At 41.3% G+C, this 26,976-nt stretch overlaps 1 protein-coding gene across 7 annotated transcripts in view; it reads left to right on the top strand.

The window, feature by feature from the left end:
* The window catches only part of septin9b (septin 9b), an 89,031-nt gene that overhangs the window by 53,284 nt on the left and 8,771 nt on the right, over positions 1-26,976 (top strand). For 4 of the 7 annotated variants that reach the window (XM_034082941.2, XM_034082936.2, XM_034082927.2 and 1 more), the window contains 5 exons: positions 18,164-18,349; positions 22,271-22,399; positions 22,554-22,635; positions 22,862-22,999; positions 26,770-26,887. In XM_034082941.2, coding sequence (XP_033938832.1) covers positions 18,164-18,349; positions 22,271-22,399; positions 22,554-22,635; positions 22,862-22,999; positions 26,770-26,887 — 653 coding nt within the window. Of the gene's footprint in view, positions 1-7,402; positions 7,527-17,422; positions 17,511-18,163; positions 18,350-22,270; positions 22,400-22,553; positions 22,636-22,861; positions 23,000-26,769; positions 26,888-26,976 lie in introns of those variants that run through there. The other 3 variants (XM_034082958.2, XM_034082968.2, XM_034082976.2) reach the window with 3 other exon arrangements.

Genomic DNA, 26,976 nt, shown 5'->3' with positions numbered 1-26,976 from the left:
CCAAGGCTTATTAGAGGTAAGAGTGGTAGGAGAGGAGTGGAGTTATCTTTGTATTTAGGCTGCAAGTCGACAAAGGTGATCAAATGCTGATGCTAATAATGATCCGATTAATTTGATATTGATTGTCTGCCAATACCGAATCCTGATCCGATTCTTCTATTTCCCAGATAATACAACTGCACCGTGTACACTAGCTCTTTCAGCTCTTTTCCATGCCATTGTAATTCACCATAAGCAATTGTTGACTGTAACGTCAATAGGCGCTTTCACACCGGAGTACTTTTACCCGTACTTTTCCCGTTTAGTTCCGTTAGTGCCTGGAATTTTGCGTTCACACCAACAAGAGAACTCGGGCTGAAGTCGAATATTCTATTTAGCTTAGAAACCTTCCTAGCGGAGTGAAATTACCCGGAAGTCCCTCAGTGGCAGCCATGATAAGTGCCGTTCGAATTCTCTAGATGATAGGAAAGGAGGTTTCAAACTTCCTTGATAACCTCCTTTAGCTTAGGAAACACTTGACCTCCCTTGACGAAAGGAGAGGAGAAAATGCTGCCCCACAATGCCTTGCGGCCGCAGAATTTGCCATCACACAACAGTCGGCCGTTCACGGAAACAACCGATTATGACCGAGAAATTATATCATGAAAGTTACGGTGCTTATTAAGCATTTTAAAACGTATGTGGTAAGTTGCCAAAGTGCTTTGTTTTTAACGTTCATCAGTATTATAATCAAAAAGAGAAATATGAACGTTAGTTTTTACTGAAATGATCAAATAAAGTCAACATTTCACAGTCTTTACTGAGCTGTGTGGGGGTTGTTCAACTTTTAAAAGATGTTTGAATGGTGATATACACAGTGATAGATGTTAAAGGTGGGATAGGTAAGTTTCAGAAACCGGCTCGAGATACACTTTTTGTTATATTCCATGGAATGCTCTTAACATCGCAATAGCAATGAATATCTTAAGTACTTTGACAAAAATCCATAAAAAAATGTCATCTGTGGAAGCCGTAATACTGTAAAAAGTACAACCTTTGCCGCCCTGTCTGTCAGCCTTCCATCTCATGCACGCACAAATGTATCTCGTGCCCTCATTGGGCGTGCCGTCATTGGGCGTGCATTGCAGCAGTACTTCAATGACTCGCCAGCAACAGGCGGCCACTTTCACCAGTCTGCTGACGTCATGTGCGCGTTCATGTGTGTTGGAGGAGGTGCTCTGTAAGGAAGTCTGAAAGAAGGGGCGGATTCTTTTCGGCTGCGTACTTTCAAATTTTAGTGCACTCGAGCCGGTTTCTGAAACTTACCTTCCCCACCTTTAAGGACTTACGTTTATAATAAATATATCTGTATTGATTTTAAGATATTTTCATAGTTCATACAATCATACGTATTGGGATCATTTGTATTAATGTGGACCGGAGGGAGAGGGTGACGAGCATAAGTTTCACTTTCCTTTTTTATTTCAATTCCAACTTTGGTCATGAAGAATATGTTTCTCTTTTGTCCACGTTCATAAAGCATAAAACAACAGCATCAGAGCATGGTGCAGAGTCTCTAGATGAGTTTACAGCAGTCCGTCGTTCTTATTGAACATCCATGTTGTAGTCCGCTGTATAGAAAACTGTAGTTTCCATAGTTTCCCCACAGCAGCAGACGCACATTTATGACGTCCGCTGGCGCATCATAAACACGTCGGATAGTGAAAGTGCAGTCGGATTCTCTAAAGTACCACAGTCTCTTCTCCTAAATCCTTTTGAATTCTCCTATCCACTATCCCTTAACCCCGTGACGTTTCACTCATACCTCATTCACACCAACGGTGTTTCAGGGCCGGTTCGGAGCTGGAGCTTGAAAAGCACCAGGTTTTCCTGTTCACACCGCAGCGGAGCAGCCTCTTAGCTCCGGAATCCGGTTCATTTCGAGCACCAAAAACTTGTCCGGCCAGAGCAAAAGCACCACATACGTCACGCTTACGTCAACTCCTGAACAACAACAAAAAGCCGGCGTTTTATCCAGTTTGTACACAACGATGGAGACACTTAACAAGCAGCAGTGGTCCACTGAAGAGACCAGCTACCTACAGGGAATCTGGTCTTCCGAAGAGGTACAGAGGAAGCTGGAGCACAATCGGCCATTGTTATTGTTGTCGGTGTCAGCTGTGAGGGGTTTCCGCGCGGTTTGGCTTTATGAAGCAGGCATGCAAACGGTTATGTCATGACGCAAACGATAACGCAATGACGCAGCACTAGTCGGACTCTGGGCAGTGTGAAAAGAGCCGGAGCGAAACCGAAGAACCGGTTCTGAACCTGAAAAGCTCTAGCACGGAGCTTGAACCGGAGTTGCGTTGGTGTGAATGAGGTATCAGAGGTCAAGGAATAGACGATAGGATTAGACGTAAGGCTGTGCAATTTAATCGATCTTGCGATATATATCGATATTTAGTTTTCCGAGAAAGTATCGATATTTCAGCCGCGGGTATCGATACATTAAGTCTGATAACTGTGTTCGTTATACTCGCGTCCAGGAGAGAAGCTTTAAAAAGGAGATGTTCAAATGTATACTTTAATTAATAAAAAGCGCAGTAATGTTACAAGCAGAAGATGATTTAGTCAGAAAAACAGCTGTGTTCTGGCTCTCATGAGCGAAGGGAAGAGAGCGAGCTCCACCTTTCCAGCTGTTAAATATCCTCTGCTGAATCCTCCCTGTGGGCCGGTTGGCGCTGCTGGGGATCGGCCCTCCACGTCTCCAATGTTCGTTGTTACGCATTACAGAGGATTCAGACATTGCACATTAAATATATAACTAAACACGCCTTTTCTCCTCCTTATCTCTTTCATGACTTTTCATTTAATACATTTTAAACGCTGTAATCAATACTCCAAAAATACCTCACGGCTGGTATCATTTCCGGTAGTTCCGAATGTTGTCTCATGCTACCCACGTCTGTAAACAAACGTATTCAAATAAACTGTACCTTCATTTAATATTCAGCAATAATAATATCTCGACGTCTATAGTTGTGGTGTTGAAATCAGTAGGTTTCGGTGTGCAACACTCCGTGTCATATCGCTACTAAATTCACCTCTATAGGAAATTGTATATTAGCCACATGCTAAATGCTAACCGGAGATGAAGGATTTTCAGAATAAAAGCTCAACAACTGGTTGTGCACAACAACTTCTGGTTTTTCAGTATAAAACAGCATTTAAACTGATGGTATGTTTATGGTACTTTATGCCATCAAAACATTGATTTTAATTTCTAACAAGTCCCATTCAAATCCCCCGTGTTCGGCCACGTGCTGCACCTTTTCATTCTCCATTGTCCATTGTGATACTGCACTTTACAGCTACAGTTTGCACTGTTTCAATAAATGAAACTAATTTTCTCACCACATCTTTTGATTCATTTTGTCCAGCATTTGCAAGCTGGAGACTCTCTGTCAGAGCCATATATTGTATAATTGATGCTTTCAGTTTTCAGTTGAATTAATTAAATCCAAGTCAATGGAACACTCACAAGATGTCACCAAAATCCCACTGTCCCTTTAAAATCTTTCAGAAAATGATATAAGTGTATCGAATTATATCGAATCGTATCGTTGGCTGAATATCGTGTATCGTATCGTAGGCTGAATATCGTGTATCGTATCGTATCGTGAGATTAGTGTATCGCCACAGCCCTAGTTAGACGTTAGGAGCTGATTTTTGGATTATCCGACCGCAACATTAGTTCAGAGAACTTTTACCCCCATTGTTAGTGCCTGCTAGAGAGGTGGGAAAGTACCAATTTCTGATTGGCTGGGCGAATTGCGAACCACGCCCTGTAAAACTCTGAAAAGTTTTTTGAAGCCGCCATTGTATTTACTGGCATTAGCAGCAGTTATTCTCTTCCAAAAGAGAGAGAATAACTTATGGCAACACCAAAAAAAAACATGGGAGCGGTGGAGTGATAAGGAGGTGTCGGCGTTCTGGCGATTTACTCGGAAGGCTTCAGTTGAAGCTGCTGGGAGTCCCAGCAGCTTCAAGTGAAGCCAGTCCCCAACTCCGGGGACTTCGGGTGGCAGTAGGGCTGAACGATTAATCGATTTTAAAACGAAATCGCGATTTTAAATGATGTGATTATCAAATTGCAAAGCCTGCGATTCTTTTTTAATTAACTTTTTCTTTTTTTACTTCTTGTGGGTCAGTCATCCACACCAATCAGAAGTGCTGTGCTCCACATGTACCAGCCATTGTTAACCAATCAGAAGTGGCCCATGATAGGAGATTGATCCAATAACCTGCCAAGTATTTTTGAAATACTTTTCCAAATGGCTTCCAATTGAGCTTTCCTAGATGGTTTGGTGAAACAAACCATCTGAGTCAGGTTAGTAATGCTCCATCACATATTTTACATCTATTACAGGGTGAATCTTAAACTGAAGCTTGACTTTAAAGCAACCCAACAGAAGTTTCATGTAAATTTAGTTATTTCACTCGTAGCTCGGGCTGTGGGGTTGCTAGAGACGGGAGCTTGTTGATGCAACCTTCCTAGCCTGATATATGGCCGCATTTTACAATAAACTTCCGTTGGGTCTAGGGCTGAACGATATACCGTGTCATGGCGATAACCGTGATATGCGCATGCGCGATATTCACACCGCAGGGACGTGCGGTTTTATTCATTTTTTTTTAAAATGCTAACGCACTTTAGCACAGAATTCAAAATAAAGATACCCTTATTACTTATCGAAACTGCACATACAATATATCCGATTAAAGCTGAGACTCCACAGATTATTTAAGTATAGTATCTAAGCAATCCGATCTCGCAACAGGGGAAGCAAACACAGACATCACAACACGTACCTTTTTACGGAGCTTTTACGGGAGATCGTCTCACCGTAGCTGTCAATCTGATCAAAAGACGTGTTCAATGGCATTAAAACGAGAAAAAACGCGGCTGAATCAGTTGATCCATAGGTTGATAATGTATCTGTGGCTTTGAAGCAATTGTTTATAATCCATAATTCCATTTTTATGTAAAAATCGGAGCACAACAGTTAGCTGCTAATGGTAGCCACCAGAGTGTATGCAGCTTCCGGTTTTGGCTACGCGTCACTCTCACTCCTTATTTGGTAATGTGTGTGTGTTATACTCAAGCCCCCAGGAAGTGCGCCGGAGTCTGATGAGAATATTCGTTGTGGCCAAACGTCGGTACTACACTTCCTTTAGGTTGCTGTGCCTGGAAACACTTTTTCCCATTGACTTGAGAGTGATCTGTAACTCGTTGGATAATTTTTTTTAAACTAAATAAACAACCCAGTATGAACACCTGTTCTTATTATACATCCAGGGTTATACTGCGCTGGACTGTCGCATAGCCAAGACCGGAAGCAGCAGCCACTCTGGTGGCTACCATTAGCAGCTAACTTTTGCTCTGCGATTTTTACATAACAATGGAATTATGGATTATAAACATTTTAATGAACACGTCTTTTGATCAGATTGACAGCTACGGTGAGACATCTCCCCTAGAAGCTACGTAAAGGTACGTGTTGTGATGTCTGTGTTTGCTTCCCCTGTCCGAGTTCGGATCACTCAGTGATGATACTATATACCTAAATAATCTGTGGAACCTCAGTTTTAATCGGATATCTTGTATGTGCAGCTACGATAAGTAATAAGGGTATTTTTATCTTGAGTTCTGTGCCAAAGTACGTTAGCATTTTTCGCTCAGGGGTCATTTAGATGCTTCTTATGAGACTTGTGTTTTGTTTTGGTAAAAATTGTTTGTATCGTCAGTTAGCTAAGATTATTCCCGTTAATCTGGTATAACACATTAATAGGTTCTTAAATATTAAGATCCCCTGAGACACAGTGTCGTGAAAAAAAAAGTAAAGTACCTGCCGGGACTTTGGGGCTTAACAGGTTAAAAAACCGCAATATATACCGCAGGGGGGGGGGAAATCGCGATGTCAGTTTTTTTCAATATCGTGCAGCCCTAGTTGGGTTGCTTAAAAACAAATATCGCAAATCGATTCGCAATCGCAATATTTGTCAGAAAAATCGCAATTAGATTTTTTTCCCAAAATCGTGCAGCCCTAGGTGGCAGTATACGCGATCGGCTCTTAGTTCCATGGGAGAACTAAGTTCTGGGAACTAAGTAGGGCAAAGTACTTGGTGTGAAAGCGGCTTATGCCAACCAACTGTAATTTGTAATGTATTTTACCATACTTTAACGGTCAAGTTCTGGCAACCACAAATGTCAACGTAAATGTCAAGTTTTCTTTTTAAAGTGTACTTATATCTGTATATTTCTTTTCAGTTTGCTTCAAGAAGTGGGTTCAACCGACAGAAATGCAGGCCAGATTGGGAAAGGCTGGACGCTACACAACGGGAAACATTATGGACATGAACAAGGAAAAACAAAAAACACTTTCTTTGTTGCCTTTTTCTTATCATACATAGTGTTACTGTTTTTGTTACCATTTAAATATTGAATTATATTTATTACTTTTATTTTAAATCAAATGCACCTGTTTTAGATTTATTTTGATGTGTAGGTTGATTTGCAGGTTGGTTGTTATTTGTATAATTATTGTATTGTTACCGTGTATTTTATTATATTAACTAGCTATTTATTAAATTAAAATACTTTTATGAACACTATACAATGTCTTTATTTTGGTCGATGACACAATGAATCTTTGTAATATATTTATGTTCTCTGGTTTAAATTATCATACAAGTATTTAAATCCTGATAAGCTTCCAGCATGGTATATTTAATACTATTATTAAACATAAACTGGTGATAGATGGATGCTGGTGACCAGCCTAGCATACCAGCATGCTATGCTGTTTTTTTTAGCTGGCCAGGATGGATGGTTTAACCAGCCATCCTGGCCAGCTAAAGTGTCCAAAACCCCTCTAAATCACACACACACACACACACACACACACACACACACACACACACACACACACACACACACACACACACACACACACACACACACACACACACACACACACACACACACACACACACACACACACACACACACACACACACACACACACACACTCCTCTGTGGAAAAAAGCAGTGGGAGGGAGAGAGCAGATGGACACATACAAACACAGGGACGTCATAAGGATATTGCTTCTTTTCCTGTGCGAACACACAACACAGTGAGAAAATAAATGTTCCTGTATTTTAACATAAACACAGGCTCCCACTGTTTCTCATTTCAATTAAAATGCGCACACACAATGATTTGATCTCTAGTGGGTTTACTTAATCACACATGGTTCAAGATAGCATGCTGCTACATCCACAATGTTCTCCATTCACTTTCTCTGAATGAGGGGTGTGGCTGCTGAATACCTCCCCAGCCACTTGGGAGGGCGGTCATGTGACTGGCTGTGGGCGTGGCCTGGGGGAGCAGCAGCAGCAGCAGCAGCAATCGAGCCTTACCAGCTGGAGCCGTGAGTGAGTGTAGGAGAGGAAGAGTGAGAAGAGAAGGAGTGGAAAGGGTTGGGTGAGTGGAGATTTTGATGTTTTGCCGTGTGATATTTTCTGCCTAAAAAGTAGAAGTCTGAATAATTTTGGAGATGGAATAAGGGGGGGGGGGGGAGTGTGGAGAAATGTGTGTTGCTCTGAGGCTGTTGGTTTCAAAGTTAGTGAGCCAGGTGTGTGTGCGTGTGCGCGCGCTGTGTAGAGCATTAAGATTTGAGGCTGAGAGTAAATTGTGTTTTGGCATGAGATCTGTTGCAGGCCGTGGACTTTCTCATTCTTTCGTTTTCATTTCCCCTCTTTCCCATTCCCATTGTATAGCCATCGGGGAGAGTTTGGGGTGTCAGCTCTCCCCTCCTCCCCCCTTCTCCTCACACACTCACCTCCTCCCCTCTCCCTTTATGTCTCTCTTCCCCCCCTGTGTCTTCAGCTCTAGAGCATGCATGAATAATCAGTATGCTATAATGGCACAGCGTGTTGACCAATCAGAATAGCCCACCATTACTCTCCCGGGCTCTCTCTCTCTAGTCATGTTTTCTCCTTCAGCGTCAAATCAGACAGAGTTTTTGGTCTGACTTTGATCCAGTGCAGTGAATTTGCCAGGCACTGATGGAGCAAAGCAGTTTTGATGTGATTTCATTTTGACAATCCCTTGTGTCTGCTCTTCTGAGAGTTTGTGTTCCAAGTTCAAGGAGAGTTGAACAGGTCATATTTTGAGTTTGAGTTTTACTCTTCCACCGGGACTTGTTAGAACTCCTCTCTTTCTCCTCTAATTCTTGTCAGTTGCTTCTGGTGGAAAGAAATTAGCTTGTGGTTAGTCACTTGGCTTTCATTTTGTGCCCTAGAGGTTGAAAAAAAAAACATGTGAAATACCAGCTATCTATCTTCCATGTTTTTTAGTGCCTCACATGGTCTTCTTTTAACCGGTTTACAGTATGGGGTCTGAATAGTTGCTTTGTTGGAAGCTGCACCCATAAACCCAGTGAAGTGTTAGTTAAAGTTCAGAAATCAGAGATGTTGTTGATGTCCTTGCTTTGCACATACTAGCCACATTGTAACTTCCTATTTGACAAAATGACCTTGCACAATGAGATTGTAATGCACGAATATAACACATTTGGGTGATTTTCTTCCGCACAGTAGTCAGCGAGCAGTGTCATTGTGCTGGATTTGAGCAAACGATACATTTGATACCAGCTAATTCGTAATGCTGCCTGATATCTTATTTACATAAAGCATTATTACATTATGCTTCACAAAAGGCTCCAGTTAAAGCCACTCAGCCATTGTTTGCATGGTGCTAATCAGATTAGCTTGCAGATAATATGCAATTCACCCACCACCACAGATAAACAGCCCTTCATTAGGATTATTTGGTACCAGCGACATGAAATGAATTAACACAGAGTTTTTCTTGCTTTCATTTAATAATTAGGCCAGTCCTAAACTGCTAAATAGATTTTGTGCTGCAAGATTTCAAACCTTATTATTTAGGGACATCCACCCCTCTGTGGAAGCAACCTGTTGTTCAGTACACTTTTGTCCCATGTTTTTCACTAAAGAATTTGCCCTGAAGGCAGCGGAGATGAGAGGCGTCAACATGTTTTAGAGTAAACAACCAGACTGTTTGTCTGAAAATATTCTTTCCCACATTAGAGTTTGTCTTCATGGTCCTCTAGCTAATTGTATCCATGTGTTTATAATCTCATGTGGTCTTGTCGTCTTTTCCTGTTCCATCAGCAAGTAAATAATGTAAGTGTTATGTAATGTTACTCTTTATTTGGTTCTTTTCATCAGCACATCGAAGTAGCAAATTATGGAGTCTTTTTTGGAAAATAGTGTGTAAAAAGAACACATTGGCTCAAACACTTCTGGCGCTGGATCATTTAGGTACCCAATGTGGAAGGATGTTTTCTGGGTCAAACAAGGGAGGAAGTGAGACATGTCATATCCTGTTAGAGGTGATAAGTTGTGGGCAACAACTGGGGAAGTAGAGGGTAGTCTATGCCAGTCTGTGTTGCTATCAACTACAATGGTGTGGCCGTTTTATGCCTCAGGCAAGGCATTATGGGTCATCCATCACCGAGCTTTCATTTTAGGATGATGATGATGATGGGAATTTTCAGGATTTCTTTCTATGTCTCGCATAAACACCAAATGGTTATTCACATAGCAATCCATTTCCAGCTCTTCTTTTAGAAAAAAAACTAGTAAAACATGACATTTTATACATAGAAACCCATCATTGTCACTTAAAGGTGGGGTAGGTAAGTTTGAGAAACCGGCTCGAGATTCACTTTTTGTTATATTCCATGGAATGCTCTTAACATCCCGATAGCAATGAATATCTTAAGTGCTTTGACAAAAAATTCATAAAAAAATGTCATCGGTGGAAGCCGTAATACTGTAAAAAGTACAACGATTGCCGCCCTGTCTATCAGCCTTCCATCTCGTGCACGCACAAATGTATCTCGTGTCCTCATTGGGCGTGCCGTCATTGGGCGTGCAATGCAGCAGTACTTCAATGACTCGCCAGCAACAGACGGCCACTTTCACCAGTCTGCTGACGTCATGTGCGCGTTCATGTGTGTTGGAGGAGGTGCTCTGTAAGGAAGTCTGAAGGAAGGGGCGGATTCTTTTCGGCTGTGTACTTTCAAATTTTTGTGCACTCGAGCCGGTTTCTGAAACTTACCTACCCCACCACATATGTAATTTATTTCAGAAATACTTTTTCTTATATTCCATGGAATGCTCTTAACATCCCGATAGCAATGAATATATTAAATGCTTTGACGATAAATACATATAAAAAATGTCATCTGTGGAAGCCGTAGAGCTGTAAAAAGCACGACCAATCATTTTAGCTGGCCCGGCTAAAATAACCGGATGACCTACCTGCCTGTCAGCCTTCCATCTGTGCACAAACTTATCTCGTGCCCTCATTGGTCATTGGTCGTGTGTGTTGGAGGAGGGGCTCTGTAAGGAAGTCTGAAGGAAGAGGCAGATTTGTCCGGTTGTGTACTTTCAAATTCTAGCGCACTCGAGCTGGTCTCTCCAAAATTACATACCCCACCTTTAAGGTTTAGTTGTCCAAACGTCCCTCTGGTATGTATCCCCTTTTACTCTTTGATTCATACACTAGGTCGAAATGTTAAATGGTAATAGAGAGAATGAACAAGCATTACATTGAATGGAAAATGTACTGGTGCGGATGAGAGAAAAAGGACCAACTTCAAGTGCAGAGTCAGCTCTACCAGCTGAATGCTTCTCATTTCTTCTCAATAAGCGATACACAGCCTACACCAACGGTCAAATATGCAAACAGGCCAGCCCCTGACCCACTTCATGGGTGGTTGTGTGATATACTGCTCTGTGGGTGTGTCGTTGTCCTATGCAGCTGTGCGATGTGCTGTCCTAGTCCTACCCAGTTCCACATCCATGTTTCTCACAAATGTTTAGACTTTGAGTTATGCCTGTGGTCGGTCTGCCTGAGAGCTGCCCAGAACTGCAGGCTCTTACATTTGTGCACCACAATGACCACCCTGCTGTGTTAGGCTTTACTTTCTCTTTTTCCAAGTCTTTGTTTACAGCCCTCAATCTAAAACATACTCAACCATGTTACGATTTTGAGCCTGTCACTGTTATTTGAGCATTTATCTAAAATCTCATCTTTCCAAGATTATGCCCCTTTACCTCATTGACACTGCTGTTTTGGGACAGGTCATTATCTACCCTAGCATAGATTTTGGTGCAGAGAGTTGTATTTCAACACCAAGCAAACACCATCTGCTTTGCTCCACATTAGGCCAGGGGTCGCATTCTCAGTGGGCCGGCACAAGTGACAAGACTGAAAGATGAGGTGGGTCGGTAGCATTCTTCAGACCTTTTCTGAAGTGCCGACGTCTGTTTCTGTCGGCTGTAGCCATCATTAACCTCAGACCTCATCGTCTTTCACCCCAGGGAGTTGTAACGATTGAGACACGCCAGAATTTTGGACCCTCCGCGTTTTGATTTCAAAGTGCGGATGGGGGATTGAGTTGGAGAGATTTCCTACTGGATGTAGATAACAGCTCAGTGAAAACCCTCCTCTATCCTCCAGGCTCTTTTCTGTCGACCTCACTCTGTCACTACCTTCTCTAAACGCACGATCATGTTATCTCCCTCAAACAGAAGGCAGTGTCGATTTAAGCTAGAGGTGTGTGCTCCTTTTTAAAAACCACAGCGTGCAAAACTGGCTGAATACATTTATAGAGATTTAAGACTTCTGCACTTTGGAATTGTAGCTGGCCCAGTGTCAGACCCTAACAGGGTGTAGACAACATACTATTTACACCTCTTGGAAAGGGAGTTTGAAGGAAAAAGTACATCTTAAGCCAACAAAGTGAAACATGACTAACTACTTTCCGAATGTAGTATCATTATTTTCAAGGACTTATTGACCTAACTTAGAGTTTATTCTCCACCAGCTATAATGTTCTAAAGATCATACGTGTATTTTATGCCTGATGTCATATATTTGGAAATAGCTGTTCCTGTGAAACATAAACCTCTCGCTCTATGACCCACTTGTTTTAGAAGGGTCACCTGAACTGCACATGTGCTGTGCATTTAAACCATCAATAGGTTCTGCATAACAGATGTGTGTTGAGTCTTATTGGAAGTAAGTTCCTCTCACTGTCAATACTCATTATCAGGAAAATAAACAGTTTAAGTTGAAAAGGTAGAGTCCCAATGTGAGATGTTTTTGCTTTATTTGAGACTAATTCTTTAACTTAATATATTCATACAACTACTCCCATAAAATGGATATGATACAATATTAAATTGAGCATATGTTAATCCTGTTTTCATGTGAACACCTTGTCAGTCCACTCTTGTGCTGCATTCCTCTTTCTGGGACCTCCATCGATTTCATGCAGACTTCATCAGGTATAAAATCTAACTCTTTAGAGAGAGCCATCAAAGGACCAGTGGAAATGTCATCTCCGATTTAAAAAAAGGGGAGTAAAAAAAGAAAAAGAGAGAAAAACACACTTGCATAGACTCACTTATGAGAGGGAAAAAATCAGATGTTCGGGGGTTTCATCTCCTGGGAGCCATGTTATAGTAAATAAATAAAAAAACAGAGCTTTCGAATAGCAGACAGTGAGTGGAATAACAGAACTGAGGCCTTTTTTCCCCGAAGCACAGCCCCCTAAGGAGTTCCTGGCCAGTATTTGAACATATGCTTAAACTGAAGGCAGTGAGATATACCACATACCTTGTTTGGCAAGCTTTGCAGCAAAAAGGTACTTTTTAGGACAATATTTAATAAAAATGTAAAGGATTGTGTGCACAAAACCAGGGGTATTCCAGGTAGTATTGTTGGCTAAAACCTATGACCCTCTTGACCATCATACCATTCAGGGGAGACTTGTCCTCTCTTCAGGCCTATACTTTGGGATTAATACTTAGACAAAATGTGAAGCTGGTTTTCTCAACCAAGGTGTTTCCATACAACAAAGTTCACTTCCATGTTCCAGCTACAGAGAACACACGAGAGCAGTCAGTTATTGCTGAGGTCTCATTTCCTTGCATCTGTATCCTGGACAGCAAGATTTTCCAAGCAATTCATCATAGAGGTAGAGGAGGAACACATCACTGTGGGTGAAGCATGCACATGAAAACTGTATGTACAATTGGTGAGATTAACTGTTTGAATTTAGAACTGAAAACAAATTATGGTCAACTATAAAATCCTCCCGTGGACGAGTTCATCATGTGGAGCGTCAGTCATCAACCACACTCATTTAAACAGTTTCGCTCATCTGCACTAATTACATGTTGTGCATGCCATGAATCCTTTTATTGATTTATTTTTGTCTCCTTCATCCCATTTGCTCTTCCACTCTGCTTTGTATCTGCTACACTGATATTGTCAGGGCATGGGCTTGAGTTAAATATACAAAAACGTACTTTCCCATAATTTCAAGAAGGGTGGAAAAATTGGTGGCGCTTGTGGATGGAGGGAAACTGCATTTTTTTTTTGGTTTCTCAAGAAGACAATGGAGGTTTTGTTTCTGGCATTGACCTGTTGAAGTTCCACTCAGTGAATATTAAAAGTAGAATTGGATGTGACATGCCTGATGGGATTTTAATGAAAGGCTTGAGAGGGGAGTGTTGAGTTATGCGTGAGTGGGATGGGGATTTTCTGTTACAACAAAGTACAAAATCAGATCGAAGGAGAACACCGGGTTGGTTTTTCAGGAGATTTACAGTACTGGTCAGTTTATGGAAGTTTGTTTGATTTTTTGGATAGTGGTTATTGTTATCAGTCAGCCACATATTTAGATGTTGCATACTTCTTGAAATGTTACCATGATGTCCTATTTTTCTGTGAAGGCTGAGGCCAGACAAGAATGCTTCCTGAAAGCAGTTTTGTGTTTTCTGGTCTCCACTGAGCTGTGCTGACATTCAGGTTTAGCAATAAAAAAGCAGGTTTGAAGAATTCTCAAAAGAAATAGCAGACGATGGGATATCCTGACTTTAAGTTCCCAGCGTTGGTCATGACCAAAAATGTGGGATCCTACTATTGACATAATTCAACTTGGAAGCATTTGTCATTACATCCTCTCTAGCTGTAAATGTCCACATCTTTCAACTAAATTCCGCCCAAGTGTGTTGGGGCATTCTGTTGTAAAACGGATGCTTTTGAGCACACTGGTGGCTTTTATGATAGAGCGGGCCCCCCATCTACTAGGGCTGATTCTTTACCACAGTGGCCCGGGTCAGAATCTGACTCGTTGTCTTTTACTGCATATTGTTACAGAATAACAATATGGCACCAAACCTCAAGCTGATGACATCATCGGGGTTATTTTGTCATGCTCTCTTCAGATCCATAGAAAACATCCTACATCTGCTTCTACCAGCAGAACAGCACTCATTTACATTCAAGTGTTCAATTTGTGGAGTAGCCCTTTTTAAGGTACAATCTTCTTTTAGTGCAAAATATATGCTGTGGTTTTGCTGTGAGGCCCTTAGTGACAGACAGGAAACCAAACAACTTACATAATGCAGATAAGAAAAACAGCCATTTTTGCCTACTGAGAAAGAAAACCCCAATAGTTATACGCTGTAGACCATGAACAGTCAATAATGAAGTTTAAATGGCCCATTCATGTTGAACTGCCCTTATTTGAAGATAAAAGAGAGGATTCCAGTCTTTGATGGGATCTATCAACTCATGCAAAGAAAAGCCTGAACTCTTCTCCATTCATTAAACAAAGCTCTAAAATCAGATAATCCCTAAATACCCCATTTTCATGTCACGAGGCAAAAGTGCATTTATTATCAGAAGCAATATTAACATATAAGATCTGTCTGCAGTTTATTAAAGTTGTTTTCATGTGGAGACTTTGTATTGATAAAAATAAGTAGGCCGAGTTCCAGTTCTGATATAATTATTTTTGATTGAACTGTGCATGCTACTGACTCACTGATTCACTGGCAGGAATTGTATTCCGCTAAAGTTTCACGTGTCTTGTACATTGTTCTAATATGATGCACCCGTTAGGTCTATCTCATCGAGGCCACTGAGTCATACTGTGCCGTGATGAAGTTACTCATCTGGAAATGTAGTTTGCCTTGGCAAAGGTTATCAACGCTTTCTACTTGGAACATCATAACGCTAGAATACAGATCTGACTCACGAAGAAACACTTTGTTGTGGATGTAAATGGCAGAACTGTCACTCTTATACATAAGGCACACACATAATGATGTAAAAGATCGGAAAAAAGAATTGCTTACGGCCATCTCATCCATAGCTGGAGAATGGATTCATTAGGAAGCACTGCAGTGAGGAAAGGAAAGTGCTTAGTTGCTCTAAACCTAAAAGAAAAGTGAATATTAAATCAGCAGGGTGGTTTTCAACATTCATCTCTCATTGCACTAAAGTCTTGTTCCTCCATTATTTGTGTTGGATGTGTCCATGTGTCTCTGACGTCCTCCTCTTGTTACTACGCTATGCCTGTTTGCCTATTCTACAGTGTGATTGGCTATTCTTAGAGAGCAGCCATGCGAGCCGCCAGATGGCCCAGGGCTGGCATTGTCACTGTGCCCAGGAGGCCATTTGGCAGCAGACCTGGAGTATGTCATTAGAGCCAATCTGCATTCTGTCATTCAAGAGGCTACTGATGCAATCTTGGCTCAATGTAATGAAGTTCAGTGCATGCTTGGCCAAAATGACACTATGCAAACATTTGAAAACACATCTCCAGGGCTGAAGATGACTCGATCCAAATACCCCAGGATTATTATATCATTTCAGAGTCGCTGTATTTCTGTCTCGGGTTCCTTGAGGACAGCGATGCAGCGCTAAGGCAGCTTTAGCTATTCGTGATGAGGTACTTGCAGGAGATGCATGTTACAGCATGGATTGAATCATACTGCTGCATATTCCTAGCATGAAGGGACATTTTCTCATGTTGGTTGTCCACAAACTAAATCTTGTTCATTTACCGATGGTTGATACTAGACTGTTGAAGGTGTGGTATCCTTATCATGGTCCACAATTGTATCTTTTTGTCTTAATTGAGGTGAATAAATCTGTATTGAGTTTATAGATATTCTCAACCGACTCATAAATACTCCCTTGACTGTAGACTTATAAGATGTGTAATCGTGTTGAGAGGGACATTGCATTGGAACGGCATGCGTGATGTACAGTAAGTGTGCAAAGAAGGTTCAAAGCCTATGATCATACAGTACGATCATTAACTTAATTAACTAATTCAGAGGTGGTTTTACTAAATCTTTCAACCCCCCTCAGTGTGTAAATGTGGGTTTGTGTTTCCTCTGAGACAGGTCCCAGTTGTGCCCTTAAATTAAAAGCACCCACAGTACAAGAGCTGCTCAAAGTGGTTATTAGCAACACTTTTCCCAGGACAACGTCACAGAAAGTCTGTAGTACAGAGTTGCAGTAAAAGCAAGAAAAGTGTTACTTGCAAGATGACATGCCTCTCACAACATCCCACTGTCTGCTTTATCTCCATCTCACACTTTCAGTCGTATCTCAGGTCCCAGGAAGGCAACACTCTGAGCAGGAAGGTTAGATATCAGAAATGTTTCACTGTTATTTGAGCTGCTTTTGTACAGTACTTTCAGACCGATGTTGCAAATAACATGCTGCAGGCAGGCTACTGCTGTGTCCCATCTGCATTTCACGGGACGGGTGGCGCAGTGGTCTGTGCATCTGATCATCAGATCAAGGGGGGTGCTGGGGAACTCCAGTTCGAAACCCGCTCCTGCCGCCACTGCGTCAGGCCGTTGTGTCCTTGGGCAAGACACTTCACCCGGCTTTGTCCACAGTACATGTATAATACCAATGTATACTTGTAAAAGCGCCTCGATGACTTCGAGGTGTGAAGATGGACGGTGTGGCGCAGTGTGCTGTGCAATGATCATCAGATCAAGGGGTGAAACCCGCCGCTGCTGCATCTGTAAAGCCGTTGTGTCCTTGGGCAAGACACTTCACCTGAACTTGCTCCTTGACATGTATATAAAAAAATGTATATGTGTAATGTGTATCTGTAAAGCGCTTTGAGCACTGGAAAAGCGCTATAATAAATGCAAGGAATTATTATTATCTGATCAAATAGATATCAAAAGACTTGGATGTAATTCTGCAAAAAGTGTACAGATGTTTTTGCCTTGAACTCTTGTTTTGAGAATAAAAATCAACCTAAACAAATATAATATAGTGTAGTGTACCTAGGATGGCTGTCTCCTCTCAGCTTCAAGTATATGTGTCTGTGGTTTGTGATGTCTGTGACTGCAAAACCTCACACAGACAACACCACAGGTTTCTGTCACAACACAGGAAATGTTGTCTCCTCCTACATTAAGAAGAGTGTGAGTCTTTGCCGTTGCAAGCACATTCTAGCACATTTGGCAGAGTCGAGCAGCAGGGCCTTGGCACAGAGCCTCCGTCTTCCACATAACAATTGATCCTCCTTAAAGCGAGTAGGTAAGCCGTAATTTGTAGTTGGCAGCGTTTTTTTCCGAACAAGGTCTTTTTCATTTGTCTTCCTTTTTCCTTTAGGTGAAGGGTTGAACTTCACCTGTAGTTTACAGATGTTCTGATTCACTTTGATTACCACTTCTACGTCATCTATTATTGTGGGATATGCTGCAAACATGAGGTAGATGCTAATAAAAGCAGATGTGTGCCTGTTCCCATAATGATGTACTACTAGGTTTTACATTTGAGTATAAGGACGACTGGGAAACAGTTATGGGAAAGTTTGAATTATTTGATATGTGCATTCATATTGCAAATGTGGGCACGTGTTTCCATGCTGAAAAAAAATTGGGTTTTTGGCAAGCAGAGTATAGATCATCACCTTTGAGTGTACTGCAACATGTCGAGTTCTCATAACTGTGAATATTAAGCCGCGCGTATCTTGTTTCACACAGGAAATGAATTTCTCGGATCAGAATTATCTATGGTCATCTATGCTGCAGTTAATATCATTTCAAGTGCATTTGTGAACGGAGCAAAGTCAATGCACACATTCTTATAATCATGTTTACACTTCACTGCTTAAAACATGTGGGTTTTGCTTGTATATCCGATACCAAAACTAAGACTGTCTGTTTTCTATAATCTGCCTCCCTCAGGGTCAGAGGTCAGTGTGAGTCACAGCAACATGTCGGAGTCTGCAAAGCCCCACCACCCCTCCCCACAGGGTAAGGGGGAGAAGACCCATGCCAGCGACTTCAGCTACGTGGGCATTGATGCCATCCTGGAGCAGATGAGGAGGAAGGCCATGAAGCAGGGCTTCGAGCTCAACATCATGGTTGTTGGTGAGTCAGATGTTTACATTGACATATTTAGTGCCACATTCAAAAAACATCCAGTACAATTACTAGATGGGCAGGATTCTCGCTCTTTGGTTTTGAAAAGAAATTCACAATGTTGAGTGTCTTCAGGAAATGTCTTCATTCCTTTACCTTTTTTTTGCCTTTTTATAGAGATTTTTTGGGTTGTGAAATTGACCTTTTCTCCAACAAATGACGGTGATATGCAGCTAATATGCCACTCACCCTCACTTAATTATGTTTCAGTTCACATTAGTAGGTATTGGACGTAGCTTGTTAAAGGTAGAAATTATGTCTTGCTAATATAAATAATTCCCTCTACTTTTACTTTATGTAAACGTCACCTTACATAGAATAGAATAGTTTAATGTCATTATACATGTACAATGAGATAAATGCTTCTCCCTTTCAAGGGTGCCATCAAAACAAAAACAAAACATCACAACATAAGACAACAAAATACACGCAGCATACATACTTAGGAATAAGGGATAAAGGAATAAAGAGTAAAGTGCAGTAATTATTTCCAGGAGTACTGTATGATAATAACTACAATTCCTTGGTATGATGTAAAGATTAGAACTGAAACTGACAGTATCTGAGAAGACTTGGGGCTGTAATCGCTTTCAAATGTTTTACAGTTTTGACTTGGTACTAAATTCAGCAAAGAGATCAGAAGGTAAACATTTTCAAGGCAGCAGCAGGAAATGCAGAACAAAGCAGAAAACAGGATGTCAAGCACAGCATGCTTAATATGCAGTCTTTCTGAAATGGAAAATACCTTTTTTATTATTTTTTAAATAACTTATCATGTAGCTTCTCGTCCTTGGCTGCAGTCAAACAATGAAACGTGTGCGTGGTTCTTTTTCAGCTGTTTAATAAAGAGTCAGCCAGCATGGTGCCTCCTCAACAAGCTATTTTCTTTGTGTCAATGATGTAAACAAACACACTTGAGTTGACAAAGGGAGGCTGTCATGCTGGGAAAGTGTCACAATGACAACAACGACTTTGACAAGCTGAAGCTAACACTTTTTAGAGAGCAGCTACACAGTGCCTGTTATTTTAGTATCCACCACCAGGTCTGTGAAAACATGTTGGCACATCTCCATAAGGACTGATATATCAAAATTATCTGAATGTTCTGTGTAACTCTCTAGCACCAACATGTATGCACTTGTAGTGCTCAGACACTTTGAGGATACATTTAACTTGTGCCTCGAGATGACATATCAATAGTGTGTTGTGAAATGATACTCTCACACTGTGCCCACCAGAGTAGAAAACAATAAGGCTTTAAAATAGAAAAGAACAATGATGAGTTTTAACCTGCATTGAGTGATTTGTGATAGCCAGAGGGAGATTTAATATACAGTCAGTAGCAACATATCAAGTTCTTCTCTGGGAAGTGTTGACAGATTGTTGCCTAACACCTCACCAGAGTTGTATTTCTTACTGTTAAGCCAGTATCGACCTGCCCTGTGTACTTGATCCATCAAATCCTGGGGGAAATGTTTCAACCCCTTCCATTTATTAGTCAGTTTTTTTTACCATGACACTGGGTTGCGTGGGATTTTGGAGGTGTTTGTGTGTTCATTCCTTGCACAATGCAACAGTTAATATACCATTTTTTCCTTTTTTTGATGAATATTTGTGAGGTTCCTGCTTGCGCATGTGAACAAGCTTCAAGAACAATGCCAGGAATACGGAACAGAAATATAACAGAGCCCTTTTGTGATTCTAAAAAAAGTTTCTTTGGCCCAGCAGAGTTGTCTCTTAGGCAAGTCAAGTGAGGACATGAAAGGTTAGAGCAGCTGTGGTCTTGTTCGTGTCCATTGTGGTCCCCTCTATGACATGTATTTGCCTAAACCCTGCCCTTAGCCACCTGACCTTTTGATTTCCACCACGCAGAAAGGGCTGTGTGTGTGTGTGTGTGTGTGTGTGTGTGTGTGTGTGTGTGTGTGTGTGTGTGTGTGTGGTGTGTGTGTGTGTGTGTGTGTGTGTGTGTGTGTGTGTGTGTGTGTGTGTGTGTGTGTGTGTGTGTGTGTGTGTGTGTGTGTGTGTGTGTGTGTGTGTGTGTGTGTGTGTGTGTGTGTGTGTGTGTGTGTGTGTGTGTGTGTGTGTGTGTGTGTGTGTGTGTGTGTGTGTGTGTGTGTGTGTGTGTGTGTGTGTGTGTGTGTAATGGGCGAGTGTTTGACAGAGTGAGAGAGAGAGAGCGCGTGGTGGAAAAGGCCGCCCTGGGTGTCACAGAGGGCTTGGCAACACTCCACACGCCACAATGGATGCCCATAGGGGCTGTGAACAAAGGGTGATGGAGAAATATGGTGTGTGTGCGCCTCACTAGAAAAACATTTTTGAATGTTAAATAAAAAGTTTTGAATAAAGATTTTATGACCAATATGATGTGTCTATTTCAGGCGACCCTATCCCTCTTTGTTTTATATGTTAAAAACATGTGCTTACATGTCCCAGGACTAAACAAACATGAAATGTAATGAGTATGAAGTACATTTCAGAATGTTTTCCCTGTAGACCATCTTACTTGTTAGACAATACAGTAGTAAGGCAAGGCAAGGCAAGGCAAGTTTATTTATATAGCACCTTTCAGCACCAGGCAATTCAAGGTGCTTTACAAAAATGAAAGACATTCAGACAAAGGCATTTAAAAACAGTAAAAGACAATAAAAGAAACATAAAAAAAAAAATGAAAGACATTAAGAAAATGGCATTTAAAATCAGTCATTAAAAAGAAAAGCTAATGAAATAAACATTAAAAGTTACAGTGTAGTCTAAGATATGAATAGTTCAATTCTTTCCGTTCTTGATTTTTAATTTATTCTCAGAACCTCCCTTTGGAAATCCGAACATTTCCGTCCCGATTGTTCATTTATACTGATTGTTTTCACCATGTTTTGCTCGCATGACATCCACAATCGGACCCTCAGGAGGGTGTACTAGCCCCCTACTCTGCTTTGCGTTCCATAACAAAGTCTTTAAGTGTTACCTGAACACCCCGTGTTACCAAAACACTATTTTTCACCCGTCGGTGCTGTGATACTTGTTCCTCAGTACAACTCACCTAAAAACTGATCGTAAAGCCTGGCTACGACGGATATCCCAAATATCCTACTTTCGAGCAGTCCCTCTCATAAATGTCATGGAGTTTAATTACGTTTACATTTAAAACATTAAAAGAAAAAATACATGGATAAAAGTTACAGTGCAGTCTAAGATATGAATAGTTCAATTAAAACCAGCCACAAAAAGAAAAGTCTTCAGCCTGGATTTAAAAGTAGTCAGAGTTGCAGCGGACCTGCAGGTTTCTGGGAGTTTGTTCCAGATATTTGGAGCATAATAACTGAACGCTGCTTTACCATGTTTAGTTCTGACTCTGGGGACAGAAAGCTGACCAGTCCCTGAAGACCTGAGAGATCTGGATGGTTCATAATTTAGCAGGAGGTCAGAAATGTAATTTGGGCCTAAACCATTCATTTTAAGCAATTCATTTTAAAACAAAAAACAATGCTTTTCAGGATATTAGACATGTTTGTGTGCATGTGTGTGGTCTATACAATACATCTGTCCTCTTGGCCTCCACAGCTTGCCTGTCTGACCCTGCAGCTGTCCAGCTATGCTCACACACACACACACACACACACACACACACACACACACACACACACACACACACACACACACACACACACACACACACACACTTACGCTACTTTATAGATGAGGTCATGTGCATATTGAATCTCACTGGTTGAGTGAGTAAAGACCTTATGACGACACTTTTGTTTTAGGGTTGAAGGAGTTTTTGTTCCCTGTGACTGTCGGGGGTTAAATCCAGTAACAATGTGTTTCTGTAACTGATGTTTTTGTCTTGGTGTGTGTTTTCCTGATCAGGTCAAAGTGGCCTGGGAAAGTCCACTCTGATGAACACACTGTTCAAATCCAAGGTGAGCCGCAAACCAGTGAAGCCCAACCCGGAGGAGCGGATCCCCAAGACCATCGAGATCAAGTCCATCAGTCACGGTATGCCAATTTTCATTTTTAGAAGCCTATAGCTAAAATAATTACATAACGTTTTAGACAAGTTTTCTGCTGCTCTATCATACTACCGATCTGTTTCTTTCTCTGTTTGCCTTTTCAAAATAAATATGAATTCAATACTATTTTCTTTGTCTAGATATTGAGGAGAAAGGAGTGAGGATGAAGCTGACAGTAATCGACACTCCAGGCTTTGGGGATCACATCAACAATGAGAACTGGTAAGCTCAGGTTACTTTATCTGAAGGCCTCAGTAGCTGTTAGTAAAGTAATTTCCGACATTGCTCTTATGCAAATGAAAGCCACGGTTCTGTGTTTCCTCAAAATAATGTATCTGGGTATCACGATAATTCTTAATTCACTGCTGTATATGTATTAACTGTAAGCAGCAGGTTTCTACCATCGGCTGGTACAAAACTTGCTAACTGTTCCCGTTTCCTTTTCCAGCTGGCAGCCTATTATGAAGTTCATCAATGACCAGTATGAAGCCTACCTGCAGGAAGAGATCAACATCAACAGGAAGAAGAGGATCCCAGACTCCAGGGTGCACTGCTGCATATACTTCATACCTCCCACGGGCCACTGGTGAGATCACATATTTAAGACACTTTCACTCTGTGACTAAATGCCCCAACTTTTTGCTCTGCATCCCACAAGTTTCTGCCACAGCTGCAGATACTAATCAGGCCTTCTGGGAATTCCCCCCCCCCGAACCCATTGTCTGTCCACAACTCTTTAACCACATCCTTCTGCAGCTTTTTTTTATCATCTCTCTCTTTCGTGACAACATATGGAACTCATTCTCTCCGCAGAGACACTGAATATCACTTGAAGAGTCGGATTTCACCGTGAAACTGGACTCTACAGATCTCATAGTTAAGAGAGCTAGAGAGACAGGGAAACAATTACCAGGATGCAGAGAAGGGAATCTCTAGAGAAGGATACATTGTAGTGGTTCGAAGCATATGACCTTTTCACTGAGCATGTTAATTGTAGGCTTGTTGATGGATGCATTTACCAATACCATTATTTTAATTGGATGGCCTTAACATGCCTGCTTTTGTTCTATTTGCCAACCTCCTTAACCAATACATTACTGCGCCTGAAAGTATCACTTACATTCTAAAAGGGCGGCATCAGAAATCTGGATTCTATTGATGATCACATGTCATCATTATTTGTGAAAATGTTGTTAAACAGACAGATGGGAACCAAGTGGTTTACAGATCACAAATAAGAAATGGTCTAAAGCTTACAATGTCTTGCCAGTGCACATGTGGCCTTAAAAGAACCAGGTGGCAGCTGATTGCTTTACCTACATGGAGTTTGTGTTGACACACTTAACCACATTTCCTCTGCTGCTTTGTCAATGATTAGGGTCTTTTTTTTCCAAGGCGACTCTGTAATTAGTTTGATTCAAAGTGACGATTTGTCTGTTCTTGTGTGTTCTTAGGACAAATAGGACACAGAGCAGGACTCAATGCACACACATATCATTTATAAATGAATCTTGAAAGGAGTATTGTATTGTAAACAGGCAGATAAAAGCCCACTAAACACCCATGCACACCAACTGTAAACACACTCGTTCACTAACCATCTGAGCACATATCTCTGTGAAGGCCCCATCCTCTGGTAACTCAACAGTTGTCCACTTAACGTTTTCTATGAGAGGGGGATGACATGTGTGTGTCTGTGTGTCCCGTTGTTTGACAGACCCCCTCATCATCTGCTCAAGTCGCCACAGCTGCAGCTTTGGAGAATGTGTGTGTTTGTGTGTATCTCTGTTCATGTAAAGCAGTGCATGCAGTGGACTCAAGTGGGCAGTAGGTATGCCAACACTTGTATAACTACACATGTTTGGATGACCTGGAGGTGTGTTTGTGCAATACACAACCTACAGCTGCTCAGTTCAGCCAGTTCAACAAAACCCTTACCTCCCAATTTTTCATTATGACCCTGTCTCGGATTCTATATCATCTGTTGTTTTTAAGCGAAATTCAAAAGCGGTACTTCCCATACAAACTTAACATCAAAAACATGCACACTTTACTGTAATGGTCATGACTTTGTGAAAAAAAGATGGAAACATCTGTCAGGAAGTGGTGTCTTCCTCACAGCCAACCAGAGAGTTTTAGGCGGGGAACAAATGAGACATCTGTTGGGGCTACTGTTGAGACCTGGCATAGAGATGAATGTGTGTATGTGCATGGAAGCATGAATAGATACAAGAGTATGTTATATATGAATGAATGAAAACATACATATGAAAACATGAACACATACATGCAGCACATATTTTCTAGGCACAATACTGTATAATGTACCTGAACCATATACACAATAATCGTTGTATATGTGATGTACAAGTTCTGTTGTCTACTCACAGATTCTGTTATCCTACTTTTGCTTATTTTCCCTTTTTCATTGCACACAGTAACAGTTGAAGTTTTAAATTAGGGTCTGTAACCAATTACACAGACACAACGCCAAAAGCCTCTGGACGCCTCTGCCATTTGACCGTAGTCCAAGAATGACAGTCAGGAAAATCATGGCAGAAATTCCCTGGTAGCTCTCATAAGACTGTTTGGAGATATGCCTATTTGTACTATTATATTTGTGTCTGAGGCGTTTAACAGCAGTTTGTTTTGATTTGAGCTCTAATTGAACTCTTCGTGTCAGCAAATGGCTTTTAAGCTGCTTCTGTGGTTTCAGGCAGATGAACGGTGCTCAATGAAGCTGACACTCGTGGCATCGGAAGCCATTTCTGATAATGGCAGTCAGCCACGCTGTTCCCCCTCTGGGCAACATGTCTTCCTGAGAAAAAGAAGGCTGCATTTTAACTCATTAACTCAGAGCTGGTTCCTGATCTGTTACTGTATATAAAAGAAGGAAGGAAGGAAGGTGGAGCTCTGTGCTGTGGTTAGCTCTTATCGCCGTCTCTCATTTACAAGCTGAGCTTATCGTTTTCAATTGATATGAATATGACTGCTATTTTGTCTTTCAATAATACAACAAGGAGGGTTTTTCCATGCAAGCTGGCATTTAGGTGACATCTGTGCATGCATACATTCTTGCACATATTAGCCATATGTTCATGTAAAAAGATGTGTACACATGAAGTGTGCATGTATTCTCAGTCATGCATATGAGGCTACTGACATGCCAATTTGCAGTTTCCTGTATCCGTACAGTGACAGTTTAATAACTGCGCTTAAACATTTATATTCAATATTCACACAGATACATAATCATCTCGATTTTTTACTTTCTTGTTATATAACCTCTGCTTGCATATGATACATGCCAGTAGTCTGCTCTGCAGGATACATGAAAAAAAACGTGGTGAAGTCTGGTTGAATGCATCGCTTACTGTGTCATCTCTCTTTACCTTGGTGCAGCTCTGTATTCCCCCTTTCCTCTGTCTCGCTCCAGGTCACACATGCTTCCCAGTGTTTCCTCCATGTTCATGGGGACATGCCTGTCAGTCACCATGGAGAGCAGGCCAGGGCTTCTCCTCCAGCTGCCCCCGGGCCTTTGAACCAGGCTGGCCTGGTTTGGCTGGGGCTAATTGGAGGGCAGAGCACACAGCATGAGGGGAATCTGTCTTGAAGAGCAACTGGGGGCAATGTTGAGCCAGTAGAAAACACTGAAGCCACAGAGAAATTTAAAACAAGCAGGAACAGAACAGCAGTCCAGAACCTTTCATAAATTGTCACAAACGATTCTCAAGTTTGCTTTGAGTTAAGCAAAAAAGGAGAATATTAAAAACAAATGGCCGACGGCAAACAAAGAGCTGCATAAGACTGAATGACTGTATTCTGCTTTATCCTTCAAAATGAATGTGCACGCTCTTTTTCAGTTGATTTAAATCTCATCTAGGACAGGGCGACGGGAGAATTGGTTAAGTATACAGTTGGAAGCCAATGGCAGCATATGTTAATGCAGTGCGAGTGTCACCATGAGTTATTTAGTCGGACTTAATGTAATGTAACAGACCATGATTGCCCTCTGGTGGTTACTTGGTTTCAATACACACATTTTTGTGTACACAAAATTGTTTTTTTTGGCGATCATTTTAGAAAAGAAGAAGTTAAAGGTCTAGGGATCAACGTTGTGAGATGCTTCCCCTGCACATACAGATAATTTGAAGATGATGGAAGAATATTAAAAGGAGTATTGCATTGCACACATGCAGATAAAAGCACAGACAATACCCATGTGCATCTCTAAAAACTCATACCGTAGCATGAGCATGTTTTCCCTTTCTTGTTACATCCCGGGACAACAAACAAACACGGTTACAGACCTTTATGCACAAAATTAATTTGTATTGTCTTCTCCATCTTCCTCAGTCTGCGGCCTTTGGATGTTGAGTTCATGAGGCGTCTCAGCAAGGTGGTCAACATCGTCCCCGTCATCGCCAAGGCCGACACACTCACCCTGGAGGAGAGGGACTTCTTTAAACAAACGGTGAGAGCAGTCTGTGTGTTCAGACCACAGAGGGGCAGGTTTTATGATATTTATATTTTGTATGTGATTTCACGTGACATCTCATCCTC

Source organism: Pseudochaenichthys georgianus, chromosome 1, assembly GCF_902827115.2.
Source record: "Pseudochaenichthys georgianus chromosome 1, fPseGeo1.2, whole genome shotgun sequence".
In the NCBI taxonomy this organism is placed as follows: domain Eukaryota; kingdom Metazoa; phylum Chordata; class Actinopteri; order Perciformes; family Channichthyidae; genus Pseudochaenichthys; species Pseudochaenichthys georgianus.
The sequence above is the reverse complement of the archived record's forward strand: the minus strand, read 5'-3'. Positions and strand labels throughout refer to the sequence as shown.